At 41.1% G+C, this 15,291-nt stretch overlaps 1 protein-coding gene across 9 annotated transcripts in view; it reads left to right on the plus strand.

The window, feature by feature from the left end:
• The window catches only part of ARHGEF28 (Rho guanine nucleotide exchange factor 28), a 368,879-nt gene that overhangs the window by 316,819 nt on the left and 36,769 nt on the right, over window positions 1-15,291 (plus strand). For 7 of the 9 annotated variants that reach the window (XR_010750308.1, XM_066377149.1, XM_066377154.1 and 4 more), the window contains 6 exons: window positions 302-433; window positions 3,844-3,944; window positions 7,208-7,246; window positions 7,345-7,392; window positions 13,044-13,529; window positions 14,804-15,104. Coding sequence is in view for 8 of the 9 variants with exons in the window: in XM_066377149.1 (XP_066233246.1) it covers window positions 302-433; window positions 3,844-3,944; window positions 7,208-7,246; window positions 7,345-7,392; window positions 13,044-13,529; window positions 14,804-15,104 (1,107 nt within the window). In the remaining variant the exon portion in view is untranslated. The remainder of the gene's footprint in view (window positions 1-301; window positions 434-3,843; window positions 3,945-7,207; window positions 7,247-7,344; window positions 7,393-13,043; window positions 13,530-14,803; window positions 15,105-15,291) is intronic. The other 2 variants (XM_066377180.1, XM_066377201.1) reach the window with 2 other exon arrangements.

Below are 15,291 nucleotides of genomic sequence, written 5' to 3' on the forward strand. Positions count from 1 at the left end.
CCATTTTTGCTCCTGGGCCATATAAAAGCAGACACAGGCCAAATATAGTTTGCCAATTCCTGGTGTAGGTTAAACACACATACACACACACACACACACACACACACACACACACAAAGTGGGGCAAAGTAGGTTTACAGTTGTGAGTACATGAAACAGTTAATTCTTGTATTACTGTATTATTTATTGTATTATTTTCCATACAAACAACTGTAAGCCTACTTTTGCCCCACCCTGTACTTATCCATATATAGGTATATATGATTATTTATTAATTTACTTTTGGTTTCCTACTTCTTAGCTGAGAGCCTGCAGGTTGCAGTGAAGGCCTCCCAGGTGGGCGATGCCTGTCAGTCATCCGAGGAAGGGTGTGGAGAACCTGCCCTGACAGAGACGCCCAGTTCTTGCGATGCGCCCAGATCACCAGCCCTGTGTAAGTGAAGGTGCTGGCCCCTGTGCTGAGCCCGCGCCTGAGCCCTGCAGTGTAGTGGTTACAGGAAAGGAAGGCAGCAACTTTGTTTGTGTTTGAACAGGATGTAATGCATTTTTTAACATTTGACAAAAACCTGAGAATAAATACACTAGCCTCCGATGACACTGCTATTCCAAGGACAAGTATTTCAAGAACAGTTAGTTAGTGATTTCTATTGCTCTGTTGCCCAGGAAAGCTTTGTACCTTCCCCAAACTTACTGTCTCATTATTAATATAACTTATTGAATACAGTTTTGAAATAACTTTTCAACTTTTTTTCTTTTTTGAGGAAGGGTCTCTGCAGTTTATTAGAGAACAAGTCCTTTCACTTAATCTCCTTCCATCAATGGAGAAAACATAACTCAGAGAAATAGAAACGCACACACACACAAGGTTTGGTGGTTAGGTTAAAAGCAGTGGATAGACCTGGAGATTATTATGCTCAGTGAAATAAGCCAGTCAGAGAGAGACAAGTACCATGTGATTTCACTTATATATGGAATCTAATGAACCAAATAAACTAACTAACAAAATAGAAACAGACTCCTAGGTACAGAGAACAGACTGACAGCTGTCAGGAGGGTTGGGGGCTGAGTGAAAAAGGTGAAGGGATTAAGCAAAACAAGCAAACAAATAAATAAACAACCTCCCCAGAACAAAACTCATAGACACACACCACAGTATGGTGCTCACCAGAGGGAAGGGGGGGAAGGTAGAGGAGGGTAGAGGGGGACAAATGCTGATGGACGGAGACTTGACATGGGGCCGTGAACGCACAGTACAATAGACAGATGATGTGTCAGAATTGTACACCTGAAACCTATATAATTTTATTAAACAGTGTCACCCCATTAAATTCAATAAAAAATAAAACCTTCAAAAGAAAACTGGAAGAAGAAAAAAAAAGCAGAAGCTCTGAAAGATTCTTGATCAGTGTTCATTTACTTCAGTTCAGGTCCAAATTCATTTTTTAAAACATTGTTTAATATTTTTTACTTACAGAGAACCAGAATGTAGAGAAATAATTTAGGTCATTTCTCTGAACCAAACTATACTGTTACATGTATGGTGGTAAGCTAACTATTTAATTCCCCAAAGGTTACTGAGATGAGAGCATAAAAACGATATTTAAAAATATTTTTTATTATGTTCAGGTTGTAAAAATCTTACCTCCACTAGGTCTTATATATGTCTTTAGTAGCTAGAAATTGGAGGATTAAATTGTCTTAGAATTCTCTACAAACATCCATATATCTTGGTTAATTAAGATATATGGAAGCAGTACAGTTTTTAAATTCTATACATTTTTGTTTCACTACCACCAATAATTATTTTCCCCTCTTAAGTTCTGCTGTATCTAATCCTGGGTTTCTATTTTCAGAATGTGCACATATGTTTTTCATTTCAACACAGCCCAGATTCATCAGGGGAGTTGTGCTGCCCGGGGTGATTTCCTTTTTAAAGAAGAGCCTCGTTATGCCATTGAGAAAGTTCTATCTAAAAATACACGTAGGGGTCTGCTGCTCTCAGACTTACCCCAAGACAGCTGGGAGGGGCTCCATTGGGCTGCTGCAGCTGCTCAGAGCTCAGGGCCTCCCCTTCCTTCCCTGCAGACCTGGCAGGGAAGGTTCCCTGTCGATATCCACATCTCCCATGACTGCAGAGAGTTCCCAAGGACACCCAGCACTTCTGCTAGAACAACTGAGAGGCTGTTTACAGTGGCCTGACATCAGGATTCATGTAGAGGAGGGTCAGGGTCACATGGTGGGGTCCTGTACCCTGAAGACCTATTCAGCTCTGGGCTGGACTGGAACATGGTGCTATAAGAGTTTGATTCTCTTTATCAAGTTGATGAAGAGAAAACACTATTCCTAAATGAGGATCTATATCTTGAGGGGCCAAGTCTGGGTTTGACTATGAGCTCTATGTCCCTTCTAAGTCAGGCCCCTGTCATTCTGAGGTTATAGACCAAGCCAGACCCTCATTTGTAGTCCTTGTATACCTCATCTGCCTACTCCCTATTAAATTCAGTAGGCCCTCTCCTCCATTCTGATGAATGCAGGAGCAGCGGGACCTGATCTCCATTCCGTTCTTCTGCCTTCATTTGAGCCACCATCAGCTGCTTTGCCCATTTGATGGTCCTTGTTTCTGTGAGGCCAGAGAGAGAGAATGGCTAATTCTTTTGGTGATGCTTTTGCCATGTCTCTGGAAGCTAAGAATAGTGCCCAATAGTGGAACCAACTTTTTAGTGACAGAAAAGTCTCTATAAAATGTGCCTTCATTATACATAAACAAATGTTGACTGGCTTGGGAAATATGTGTTTGATTTTAGATATAACTTGAAGTAGTTTCTGCTTAAACAAAAATTTCTTTGTAATGGAGGACTTTTAAACAAAGAAAAAATGTATTTCCTTTGTCAGAAATAAAATTTCGAAACGGCACTGGGAAAAATATAAAATGTCACAACGTGAATATCTATTTCCTCAGGATCCTGATTGTACCTGCTTCCAATAAAATTCTCCGTGTGAAAGGGTGGTAAAGGCCTAGTTTAATCAGAGCAAGGTGAGCGCAGTGTAAGTGTAACTGAGTTCACATGGGTAAAGAAATGAAATCCCACCAACAGACATTTAAGGAATGGAGTGAAATCTGTAGGTGGTACTTAAAAATACTTCTGGACTAGAAATATTTTTGTGGTTTTATAGATTAAATATACGGTAGTTACAGTATTGTAAATTTAGTGCACAAACAAGAGTTGTTGTGAGGAAAAATAATCTACTTGAAAGTTATTTTTAAAAACTCAGTTAGTTGGAGATAGGGACAGATGAGGTCATAAAGTGTTAGCCACCATCACCTGCTCATAAAGATGTGCCACTTCTGCTGTTGAACAGCTCCGTCCATCTAAGCCTTGTTTATGGTCTGCCGCTCTCGCACAGGCCACCGGGGAGCCTTCTGCAGACCCTGTGTCTGTGGGTCTGGGCCTGCCAGCCCTCGCTCTGCTCCACAGTGCCTGTTTTCAATTTCACCCTCCCCAGGTGGCTTTTTCCTATTAAGTGAAAGTGAGATGGAGAATCTACCCTCAGTATTACCACCATCCTGTGAACACCTCTCTGCAAGAAAAGAAAAATAAAAGAGATGGGTGATAATCGCTGCCGTTTGTCAATTTGGTGTCTGTTAGTGTGTAAGCTCCCTGAGGGCAGGGTCTCCGCATTGCTCTGTGCTATTTTAGCGCCTCATATGAAAGTATTTGGTGCGTGTGGTTTTACGGGGTTTGTTATTTGAAAATATGTGTCGGCTCTGTACAAAAGAGCACGGTCCACTGGCTGATGTGTGATGATGTCCTTTTTGTTTCTGTCTCAACGGCGGGCTTCCAGCACTAGTCACAGAAGGGACAGGAGGAAGAGGCTGTTGGGATGTGGATCCTGGGACCCAGGGTGTGGGAGCCGACTTGGCGGTCTCTGATGCAGGGGAGAAGGTATTGTGAACTGATTTGTTAGTAAATGGCGCCAGTTACTTTGTGTAATAAAATAACTGCAGGTCCTGGTCTGTCCATGGCCGAGAGTGATATGAATGTATTTTCCTGAATCGTCCTCAAGTTCAGTATTCGTATTTAAACTTTCTAAATTATTTCTTCTTAAAATGTTCTTGCTCTTCCTATATCATGTAGGTGTAAACGAAGAAACACTTGAAAAGATATTAAAAAGATTTCAAACTCCAGTGTTTATCTGTGTGTCTGTGCTCTCTTTCGGTCTCACCTTCACTTTCCACGCTGGAGCCTCCAGCTCTTCCGCACTGTGCTGAGCAGCTCTCCGCCAGGGGTGGCCCCGGGCATCCGGCCGTTGTGCGCCTAGGCGGTGCTCATGAGGCAGAAATAATTTTGACATTGGATTATTGCTTGCTTCTTTCCCTTTCTTTTATTTTGCTTGGGGCCTCTTCTTTTCGACATTCTAACCACACAAGTTATAACACTCTCCTTTAAGAAACAAATGTGTGAAGCTTTCTATTAACTTCAAATGAAACTGGGCTGTCAGAAATAGAGAAGAATAAGACTGTGATTCTGGAAGGTGGCTAGGGGCTCCTCCAGGATTTTCTGGGCTCAGGAGTTTAGCTTTATCTAAAATAGAATTAGGTACACTGCCAAATATCAGTATGTGTTAATGTGGGGAAATGATATATGTCAGATCTTGATATATGTAGCATTTCATATATTATATTTTTGCATAAATATGCAAATGACTGAGAAGCCAAATTCAAAGATATTTTTAAAATCCACAGAAAAAGGGAGCTGTGATTGAATGTTTAAAACTTCATAGGCCAGAGTGAAAATAGGAATGCAACATTTTACTCCACTTGCTCTGCCTGTGTGCTTTCTAACTTATTTCTTTTAAACATGTTCCTGCTTCCCATCCTTTTCAGTGCAGGCTTCACTTTTAAGTTTGTAGCTTCCAACTGCTTTTACGTTATTAGAGAAAGGGAGGGCCGGGGTCAGTGACTAATAATTTCCTCTGGATGGAAAGCTGTGGTGGCTAGTTCCCACCCCTAAGGCCTTTTCCCTCCATGATTCTGTCACAGGTAAGTGAGATGAAATGTTCCAATTCCTCTTTGGATGAACCTATCTGGAAAATTTGCCATTAATTTTTTTTTCCTTCTTCTTTTTTTTTTTTTTTTTTTTTTTTGTATTTTTCTGAAGCTGGAAACGGGGAGAGACAGTCAGACAGACTCCCGCATGCGCCCAACCGGGATCCACCCAGCACGCCCACCAGGGGGCGACGCTCTGCCCACCAGGGGGCGATGCTCTGCCCCTCCGGGCGTCGCTCTGTTGCGACCAGAGCCACTCTAGCACCTGGGGCAGAAGCCAAGGAGCCATCCCCAGCGCCAGGGCCATCTTTGCTCCAATGGAGCTTCGGCTGCGGGAGGGGAAGAGAGAGACAGAGAGGAAGGAGAGGGGGAGGGGTGGAGAAGCAGATGGGCGCTTCTCCTGTGTGCCCTGGCCGGGAATCGAACCCAGGACTTCTGCACACCAGGCCGACGCTGTACCGCTGAGCCAACCGGCCAGGGCCAATAAGGCATTTTGATAAACTAAATGAACTGACAGATAGGGCTGGATCACTTGAAATCAAGGGTTAAAAAATGTGTACTGGATATGTTGTAATTAAAGTCTTTAATAAGGTAAGGTTTTACAATTTTCTTTTCTGAAAGAATTTAAAAGAATTAAATTTGTGATCCAAATGGCAAATATCCTGTGTGTAAATCACCAACTGCAGCTATGCACATTGACCACACAGTGGCAGACCAACTCCATTAAAAAGACGATGTTAAACATTCCTGTCTTGTATCAAACCTGATATGGTTCTTAGAAATAAGTAACCACATGTAGCATAACTCAGTTCTTCTCTATGTTTCTAATTTTTATAGAATATAAATATTGTATATCAAACAACCTTTTAATTACAAAAACCATGGGCTGTGGAGCCAGGACAGAACCAGAAATGCAGAGAGAATTCCTAAGTTCACTGCAGAATGGCAGTTCTCAGCCCCCATTATCTTCCAGAGGGTTGGGAAAAAATCTAATGACATTAAACTTCATCTCTTTTTCCATCCTTTGTTCTTTCCCAGTTAGAGGTCCTGGTTATTCATGAAATCTTTAATTGGCAGTGTGGGGGAAAAGATAAGTCTGGGTCGTCATGGCACCATCATCAGCCTGAACGAATTGAATTTAACAAGTCCAGCACTACCTGAGCACGACCAGCTGACTGCTCTTGTGGTTTCTACTTATAGCTGCGCAGACAAGAGCAATAGGAGACTGCAGGCTCTTGGCGGGCAGGGGACCTGATGACCTTCCATAACATGAAGCAGGGAATACATACTGGGTGTCTGATATTTATTTATAGAATGGAGTGAGGGTCAATTTCATGCTGGACAGGTCTGTGGATATAGCATTAAATACACAGATGAAACCCTGTGGTTCATTGGCTTATATCTTAGTAAGACAAGACAGACAATAAATGAACAGACAAATGTTCAGTTCAACCCTGAAAACCGGAAACCCCCACCATCTCCTTGTTCCTTTAAAGTGTGGGTAAAGAGACCCCACTGCCCAGGAGCAGATGGTCCCTCGTCACCTCATTCATAGCCTCTGCTGATAGTGGTTCCATAAAGGCAGTCTTGGAGGGTCCGGTGAACTCTGAGAGGTAGGATCTGGAGTAGGTCAGCTAAGTGCTCTCCTTTGGGCCGCCTCTGGGTCTGGTTTCTTCTTCCCACCACTGGTTATTTGGACTTTGTGAGTCTCAATCACTGAGACAGGGAACTTGAGACCAGGCATGATGCTCTCTAGCTTCCAAACCTGGCCTCCAGGATGCAAGGGGCCAGCCTGGCCTGGGAGGCAACTTCAACCTGGGAACAGGAGAGCTTAATTTACAGTGTGGTTTGTGCAAGGTAAATATTGTCACTCACTGAGACTGTGCAGCATTTCCTTACCATCATCCCTTATTGTTTTAAGGAATGGTTGGGTGAAAATTAGCCATGTATCTCAAATATCAAGTGCAACAGAGGGGGCTTTCACTAAGTAATTGTGCAGCCCTATAGGCTTTGATTTCTTGAGGAGGAGATAGCGTCACTGTAAAAGAGTTTAGAGAGAGTGGAATGATTTACCCAAGTTCATGCATTTGGGAACACTACTGTGCAGCTTTTCAAAAGTAGAAGTGATTATTCATTTTCATATGTTTTTGTGTATTTTAGGTGGAATATAGAAGTTTTCCAGGTTCCTCACAATCAGAGGTGAGCTATGCATACCTAAAATATACCACTATCCTCTCTTTATTTGTGGATAATAAATACTTTTTCAAGAATTTGACACTGAGGATCTTATTTTTCAGATTATACAAGTGATACAGAATTTAACCCGTCTCTTATATAGCCTTCAGGTAACTATGCTCCTCTCATTTTTGACCTTGTGAATGTTTCACTTAATGCAATTTACTTTATTTGATGATTCCCAGACTTTAAAAATTAGAACATTTGCGAGGTAGTAAATGATCTTAAAAGAGTGCCAACCCCACTGTGACTCAGCGAGACATGTTGGACTTCACCTGGTTTTGTAATCACGAGGCAGCACCGCTGCTACATTTTATACCATTCTCTTCTGAAACCATAAAACAGTTCATATCTTTAAAAAATACTGATGAATATGACCTGTCTTGAAGTTTACAAGGAAACTCTTAGGCGAGTGTAGCATGATTTCACATTTTCTGGTGAAAACTGAAATTCACACCTAAACTTTTTTCACTTCCACATTTTGGCCAGAGGCCTTTAGAGCAGTTAAAGAATTCATATGCTCCTTCATTCCTTTGTTCATTCATCCACCTAACATCTATTGTGTGCTCTCTATGTGCCCAGCACTATGCAGAGGGCTGAACACACAAAGGCAAAAGAACCACAAAGCCTGTGTCAAATGACTTGCTATCCGTCAAGAAAAGAGGCATAAACATTGCACTTGCATTTAGAATGCTAGATTTGGATGATTCCTTAGGCCACACACAAATTTGTGGACTCAAAATATTTTTATATTATATCAAAGCAATGGTTGTACCGTAGACAATTTTGTAGAAAAATTTGAGGATATAAATAAAATAATGCGATTTTGTAGAAAGAGTTGTGTTGGTGTGTTTTCCTCCTGTTTGTTAGAATCATTTTACACACAGTCTTGCAACATGTCCTTTCCTATGTCATCAGCGATTATTCTATAGCATAATTGTTAATGGTTATATAATGTTCCAGTTTATGGAATTTCTACAATTGCTCATAGTTTATACTTTTTTTTTTTCTGTATTTTTCTGAAGCCGGAAACGGGGAGAGACAGTCAGACAGACTCCCGCATGCGCCCGACCGGGATCCACCTGGCGCACCCACCAGGGGGCGATGCTCTGCCCCTTCGGGGCGTCGCTCTGTTGCGAACAGAGCCACTCTAGCGCCTGGGGCAGAGGCCGAGGAGCCATCCCCAGCGCCCGGGCCATCTTTGCTCCAGTGGAGCCTCGGCTGCGGGAGGGGAAGAGAGAGACAGAGAGGAAGGAGAGGGGGAGGGGTGGAGAAGCAGATGGGCGCTTCTCCTGTGTGCCCTGGCCGGGAATCGAACCCGGGACTTCTGCACACCAGGCCGACACTCTACCACTGAGCCAACTGGCCAGGGCTATACTTTTGTTTTAATAACACTCTAGTGATAGCTTTATACACTAATTTCTTTGAACCTACCTGAGTATTTCCTTAGGATCAAGTGCCAGTGTCTAGTAGACACTGCCAAAATAATCAATCAACACCCCTCTCTTCTTCTCCCATCTAAGGACTAACCAGGACTTACCCTGCTTTTGAGATCAGATGATATCAAACGCTTTTAGGGTGATATGACTGTAGACACCTCTCTACTTCTCCATTTGAAAATTGGTCAAGTTATCTGCTTATCTTAATTTTAGTTTTTTTGATTACTGTTAAGATTAAGCTTTTTTTCTACTGGTTTATTACCTAGTCCTACTTCCTATCTCATACCTGTTGAATATTAAAAGAGAATAAAATTAAGTTTGATTTTAAGGTTTTCTGAGAAAAAATGTAAGGTCATGTTACATTTCACATTTTCTTATTTGTTCTTCAACTGCATCAAGATTTCTTCTCTGATGTTCTGTTGATCATCTGCCTAGTCTTGCTCGAGTACCACTATCTTAGTTAATAAAGTTTTGGGTTATATTTACATATATCACAGTGCTAGTTTCCTCTTATTACTTTTCTATGCTTATCTGTATGTCCTTTCATACGCACTTTAGAATTACTGACAAGTTTTTTACCTTTCTACCAAGACTATTAAATTAAAATCTCATTATACAGGGCAGAGCACAAGTATACAGTTGTGAGTATGCAAAACATAGTTTATTCTTTTATTATTATTTACTGTATTATCTTCCATGTGAACAACTATAAACCTACTGCTGCCCCACCCTGTATTTATGAATTCAGTTGGGGAGAATTGGTACCTTCGCATAATTAGTCCTCTTGTCTGAGAACATGTTGTTAGTCATCTCTTATTTTATGATCTGCTGGGAAGCTTTATGATTATCTTCAAATAGGTACTTTTTATATTATTATTATTATTTTGCTAAATTTATTCCTAGATATTTATCTCTTTGGTCCTTTGTGAATGGAATATTTTTTATTATGTTTCCCCAATGGTGATTGTTGATAATAAAGGTATTGATTTTTATGTTTATTTTTTAACTGGCCATTGAATTTTATTTTTTGATTTAATAGTTTTTCTGTTGATTCTTTGGAATATTCCAGATAGAAAGTAAAATGAAAATAATATATGATGGTTATTTTTCAATAATTATATCACTTCTATTTTTTTGGCTTACTGCTTCAGCTAGAACTTCTGAAAATGCATTAAATAATAATGGCAATAGTAAGCATTCTTGTTCAAGATTTAGTGGGAACACCTTTACTGTCTTATATTAGACATGCTGGTCTGGGGTAGATGTTCTTGAGACTGAATTAGATATGTAAAACAAATATTCTTTCCTTTCAATTTTAACTAAGAGGGGATATAGTTTGACTATAGCTCATTGACTTTAGGAAATGAAAACATTTCGCATCCTGGCTTTTGCTGTCTGATGAAAACACTTGCAAAGCCATATCCCTTCTTTTCAACTTGAATGTAGCCCTATGTGGATTCAATGTTCAGAAAAGCCAGGTGGCCTGGCTGGTGGTGGCACAGTGGATAAAGCATTGACCTGGGATGCTGAGGTCCCAGGTTTGAAACCCTGAGGTCACTGGCTTGAGTGTGGACTGATCCGTCTTGAGTGCAGGCTCACTGGCTTGAGCATGCGATCATCAACATAATCCCAGGTTGCTGGCTTAAGCCCAAAGATGGCTGACTTGAGCAAGTGGTCACTGGCTCAGCTTGAGTCCACCAGTCAAGACACGTATGAGAAGCAATCAGTGAACAACTAAGATGACACAACTACAAGTTGATGCTTGCCATCTCTCTCCTCTCTCTCTCTCTCTCTTCCTGTTTGTTTCTCTGCCTCTTTCTCTGTGTCCCTCAAAAACAAAACAAAACAGCAAAAAAGAAAATCCATGTGACCTAATTTTTTTTTTTTTTTTTTTTTACAGAGAAAGCGAGATAGTCAGAGAGAGGGATAGACAGGGACAGACAGAGATGAGAAGCATCAATCATTAGTTTTTCGTTGGGCATTGCGACACCTTAGTTGTTCATTGATTGCTTTCTCATATATGCCTTGACTGCGGGCCTTCAGCAAACCGAGTAACCCCTTGCTCAAGCCAGCACCCTGGGTCCAAGCTGGTGAGTTTTTTGCTCAAACCAGATGAGCCCGCACTCAAGCTGTTGACCTCGGGGTCTCAAACCTGGGTCCTCGGCATCCCAGTCCGACGCTCTATCCACTGCGCCACCACCTGGTCAGGCACATGACCTAATTTTTAAAACACATTAGTTTGAAGCAACATGGGTTTCTCTTAACTAAAGCTTTTCATCTGTTCTAAGAATATGGGCTCTGCGAGCTATCTGTTCATGGCATAGGCATCTCTTTTGAAGCTGAGTTTCTTATATATGATTGAAGTTTTTACATGAACATTTTTGAATCAGATGAAAATGAAATTTGACCGCTATATCAGAACAGAAGAGTAAGAGATGAGGTGTAGGCAAACCAGAAAGGAAAGGACACAGATTTACTCTAGCAAAGAAAAGAAGTAAATTGCTGTTTTCTGTCCTAATATAATGTCAACTTTAAGTGTGAACATGAATATTATCCAATCTTCAAATTCCACATCTCTGCTAAGAAGATAATGGTCTTATTTCAATTATTAAATAGATATGAAGAATACTTTATGGCAGTACTTAGTCTAATCATAACCCCTACATGAGAGTTATCACTGCCTATGATTGTTTTGATATATAAAATATTGGATTCTTGTTTGTTTCACTATACTGATGCCCTGAGGATTTCTTAGACTTAACTGATGATGACACTTTACAGTTTGTCTACCCAGATCCTGAGAGTCCTGAAGGTCTTATTATTTCCTTTATTCTTAAGATTTTATTTATTGATTTTAAAGAGAGAGGAGAGAGAGAGGGAAAGGCAAGGAGGTGGGAGTAGCAGAAAGCATCAACTCATAGTAGTTGTTTCTCATATGTGCCTTGACCAGGCACACCCGGAAATTTGAACTGGGAACCTCAGCATTCCAGGTTGACACTTTATTCACTGTGCCACCACAGGTCAGGCAACTTGTTATTATATATTTAAAGATCAAAATAATTAGTATCTCTTCTCAATGATCATTGTCTTCTTTACAATAACTTGTAAAAGTCATTAATCAAATATGTATGTGACTTTGAAATTTTAAGAATTCTTTTCAAATTTAAAAACATGAATTGTATATCAAAAGGCCCTAGTGAATACATTTTTGAATCTTATTCTAAGACAATTATCAATTTAAAATATACCTTGATTCTTTAACTTTTTAAAGTATAGGAAACTGCTAATCTAACAAAGACTCTTCCAGCATCTGTTACATGGACAGTTTTAAAAATTCTTAGGAAAGAAAAATGTGATCTTATACCTAGGAGAGTAATAATTTCTCATAATGAGTCAACACACACACACCTACCCAGTATGTGGCCATTTTCAATTTGTCCCCTTTGTGCTTCTTTGTACTTTAAGTGGGAACTTTTAAAATTAAAAGCTTCCAAGGGCATTTACAGAGATTTTTTTTGTTCTGTGGAATCCTTCCAAAACTTGACAATTATTTCCTGTGATGCTGCCAAAGTTTTCATAGGCAGATACTGTAACTCAAAATGTTTTTTTTTTAAATCTAGTTGGTAATGTCCTCTGGGCTTTAAAGTATCTATGTTTCCTTAATCATTCCAGCCTCCTGTTAACAATCTATTAAACAAATGAGTTCCAGCTTAGTGTTTTATGCATGACCTTCCTGCTCTAATATGAAGAAGTAAGAGTAACAAGACTAGCTTTACTGCTTACACATCCTAAATATGATATTAACTGCTACTCCTGGGCATTATACTAGAGAAAGATTATTTACTGAAAGTCTACAAGTGGTTGACTTTTATTTTTATGTCTTCATATATGTAAGGTAGCTTAAGTAATTTCTGATTTGAGACTCAGAAAAGGATACTACCAGGTTTACACAGATTCTTAACTTCTCAGGAATTCTGAAAGAGTGTGAGACATAGAACACGAATATGGAGTCTTATGAATTTATGTACTGAATTCTTATTCAGAAGGTTTGCTTAAATATGAACCAAAACCCAGCCATGCACCCCATTTCCAAAGGTGAGGAATGAGTATTGCTTTTGTATATAAATTCCCAGGTCATACCACTGGGGACAGTAGACGAGCCTGTTTGAAGTGCCAAGGCTGGTCTTTAGAGGTCACTTAGACAAAGGACAGCAATAGTAAGAGAAAAAACATTTAGTCACGCTTTTTGTGCTGAGAGGTAGTTCCAACTCGAAGTGCAAACAACATAGAAGCCTCCCCTTTCTTCCCCTCTCCCCGGACAGGCTGCCTTGACCATCCAGAACAGCCACATTGAGATCCACAGGCTGGTCCTCCAGCAGCAGGAGAGCCTGGGCCCAGGCCCCTCACTGCGAGGCAGCCCCTTTCAGGACCAGGAGAAGCACCTCACCCTGGAGAAACGGCGTGAGGAGCTGGCCAACATCCACAAGCTCCAGCACCAGTTCCAGCAGGACCAGCGGCGCTGGCACCGCAGGTGTGACCAGCAACAGAAGGAGCAGGAGGCCAGGGAGAGCTGGCTGCAGGAGCGTGAGAGGGAGTGCCAGGCGCAGGAGGAGCTGCTGCTGAGGGACCGCGGGGAGCTGGACCAGCAGCTCCGGGAGTACCAGCAGAACCTGGAGCGGCTGAGGGAGGGCCAGCGCCTGGTGGAGAGGGAGCGGGAGAGGATGCGTGCCCAGCAGAGCCTGCTGTGCGGTTGGAAGCACAGCCGCCAGAGCAGCCTTCCCGCAGCCTTTTCTCCAGGAAGCGCGGAGGTACGGATCTTCTGTGCGTGCCAAGGCCGTGTCTAGGACGGCCTCTTCAAAGACAGGCTTATTTGTGGTTGTCCTGTCATTTTGCCTCATGTGTAAGAGCTCACAAGAGTTATTCAGTATGCAGGTAGCAAAAGCTGGGAACTTACACAGACAGTGCATATGCACCTTGATTTGAAGTACGGGAACTTGAAAGGCCTAGGTGTTGTTGGCTCACGGGCTTATTATAGATGGAGAGGCCCTTAACCCAAGGAAGGGAGCAGACTCCAGCTGTCCCTGTAAGGTGAAGGTTGCCCTGGGGGCACACTCTCTGGGAGAACGCTGTCTTTCTTGTAGTTGAAGACCCCTCTTTATGTGATCTGGTCTTAGACTTCTGGATGGGTATACATTTTAGTAGATCAATTAGCTATCAATGTGCATTAAAGGTCCTGAATTTAGCAAGTACAATACTATTCTGTTATTTCAAGTTTATGCTCTTTTTGACACAGTAAGTTCAAAATCCCTTTCACTATTACTGGTTAACAGGAGTACACCAGTTAGTGACCGGGCAGAGTAGAAGCTTGTAGAAGGTTGTGTCCCACATGCAGCCTCTCTAGCCATGCTTGACAATCCCATTTGTCCCAGAAGTTCACTTTTTTGTGCTATGTGCACATATGTACTTTTTTATTGATAGTACATAAAGTTACAAAACTGATAAGCTTATAAGAACCATCTGTCAAATCTGACTTTCCTTTCAAGTTGGCTAAATTACGTTTATTGCCGATACATGTATGTATGAATGAAAGTTTTCAATGTTTTTATTTAGCAAAAGTTAAGTAAAATTCTTAAAATAGAACATTTCAATGGTAGAGAACGCTACTGATCTTCCTTCCTTCCTTCCTTCCTTCCTTCCTTCCTTCCTTCCTTCCTTCCTTCCTTCCTTCCTTCCTTCCTTCCTTCCTTCCTCCCTCCCTTCCTCCCTCCCTCCCTCCCTCCCTCCCTCCTTCCCTCCCCCTCTCCCTCTCTCTCTCTCTCTTTCTTTCTTTCTTTCTTTCTTTCTTTCTTTCTTTCATTTTCCTTTAAAGACATACTGTGCATAGCAAATTGAAATTTTCAGTACTGGCCCATTAAAAATAGCGTGAGAAGAAGTAGTCAAGGGTAATATTTTTCTTGATTTTTATAAAACGTTGACTGCTAAATCCTATTAGAAATAGTTTATAAAACTTGTTCAAACGCCTGGAGAAATACTGTTTTTTTTGGGTTTTTTGTTTGTTTGTTTTTTGTATTTTCTTACACAGGTAATAGAACTTAATCGATCTGAGAGTTTACGTTATGAAAATTCATTCTTCATAAATGAAGCTTTACTACAAATGTCATTTAACACTTACAACAAAGCGACTCCATCAGCTATCCACCAGGATGCCACTTACCCCCTGACTATATCTAATTCTGATTTGGTAAGGACTAGTGAAAATCAAGTAGAGCTCAAGACAGACGTTTCTCAGCCCTCAGGTGTCAACCATGAACTGTGGACAGCTGCTGAGTCCTGTCATCAGACACCCCCTCTCCACCAAAACAGCGAGGATTCTTGTAAAAATGGTAATTAACACTTTAAGCATCATCTGTATAGTTTCAACAAGAAGCTGTGTCTCGGAATGGTTGGCTCTTCTTTAGGATCAAATCAAAGTGGGCCCTAGAATATGAATAAATTGGTGTAGATAAGCTGGAGTTTGTGGCACAAACTTTTCTTTGGGGAAGTCTGGACACTGCCATCACTTGTGAGTAG

The sequence above is a fragment of the Saccopteryx leptura genome, chromosome 1 (assembly GCF_036850995.1).
Source record: "Saccopteryx leptura isolate mSacLep1 chromosome 1, mSacLep1_pri_phased_curated, whole genome shotgun sequence".
Lineage (NCBI taxonomy): Eukaryota > Metazoa > Chordata > Mammalia > Chiroptera > Emballonuridae > Saccopteryx > Saccopteryx leptura.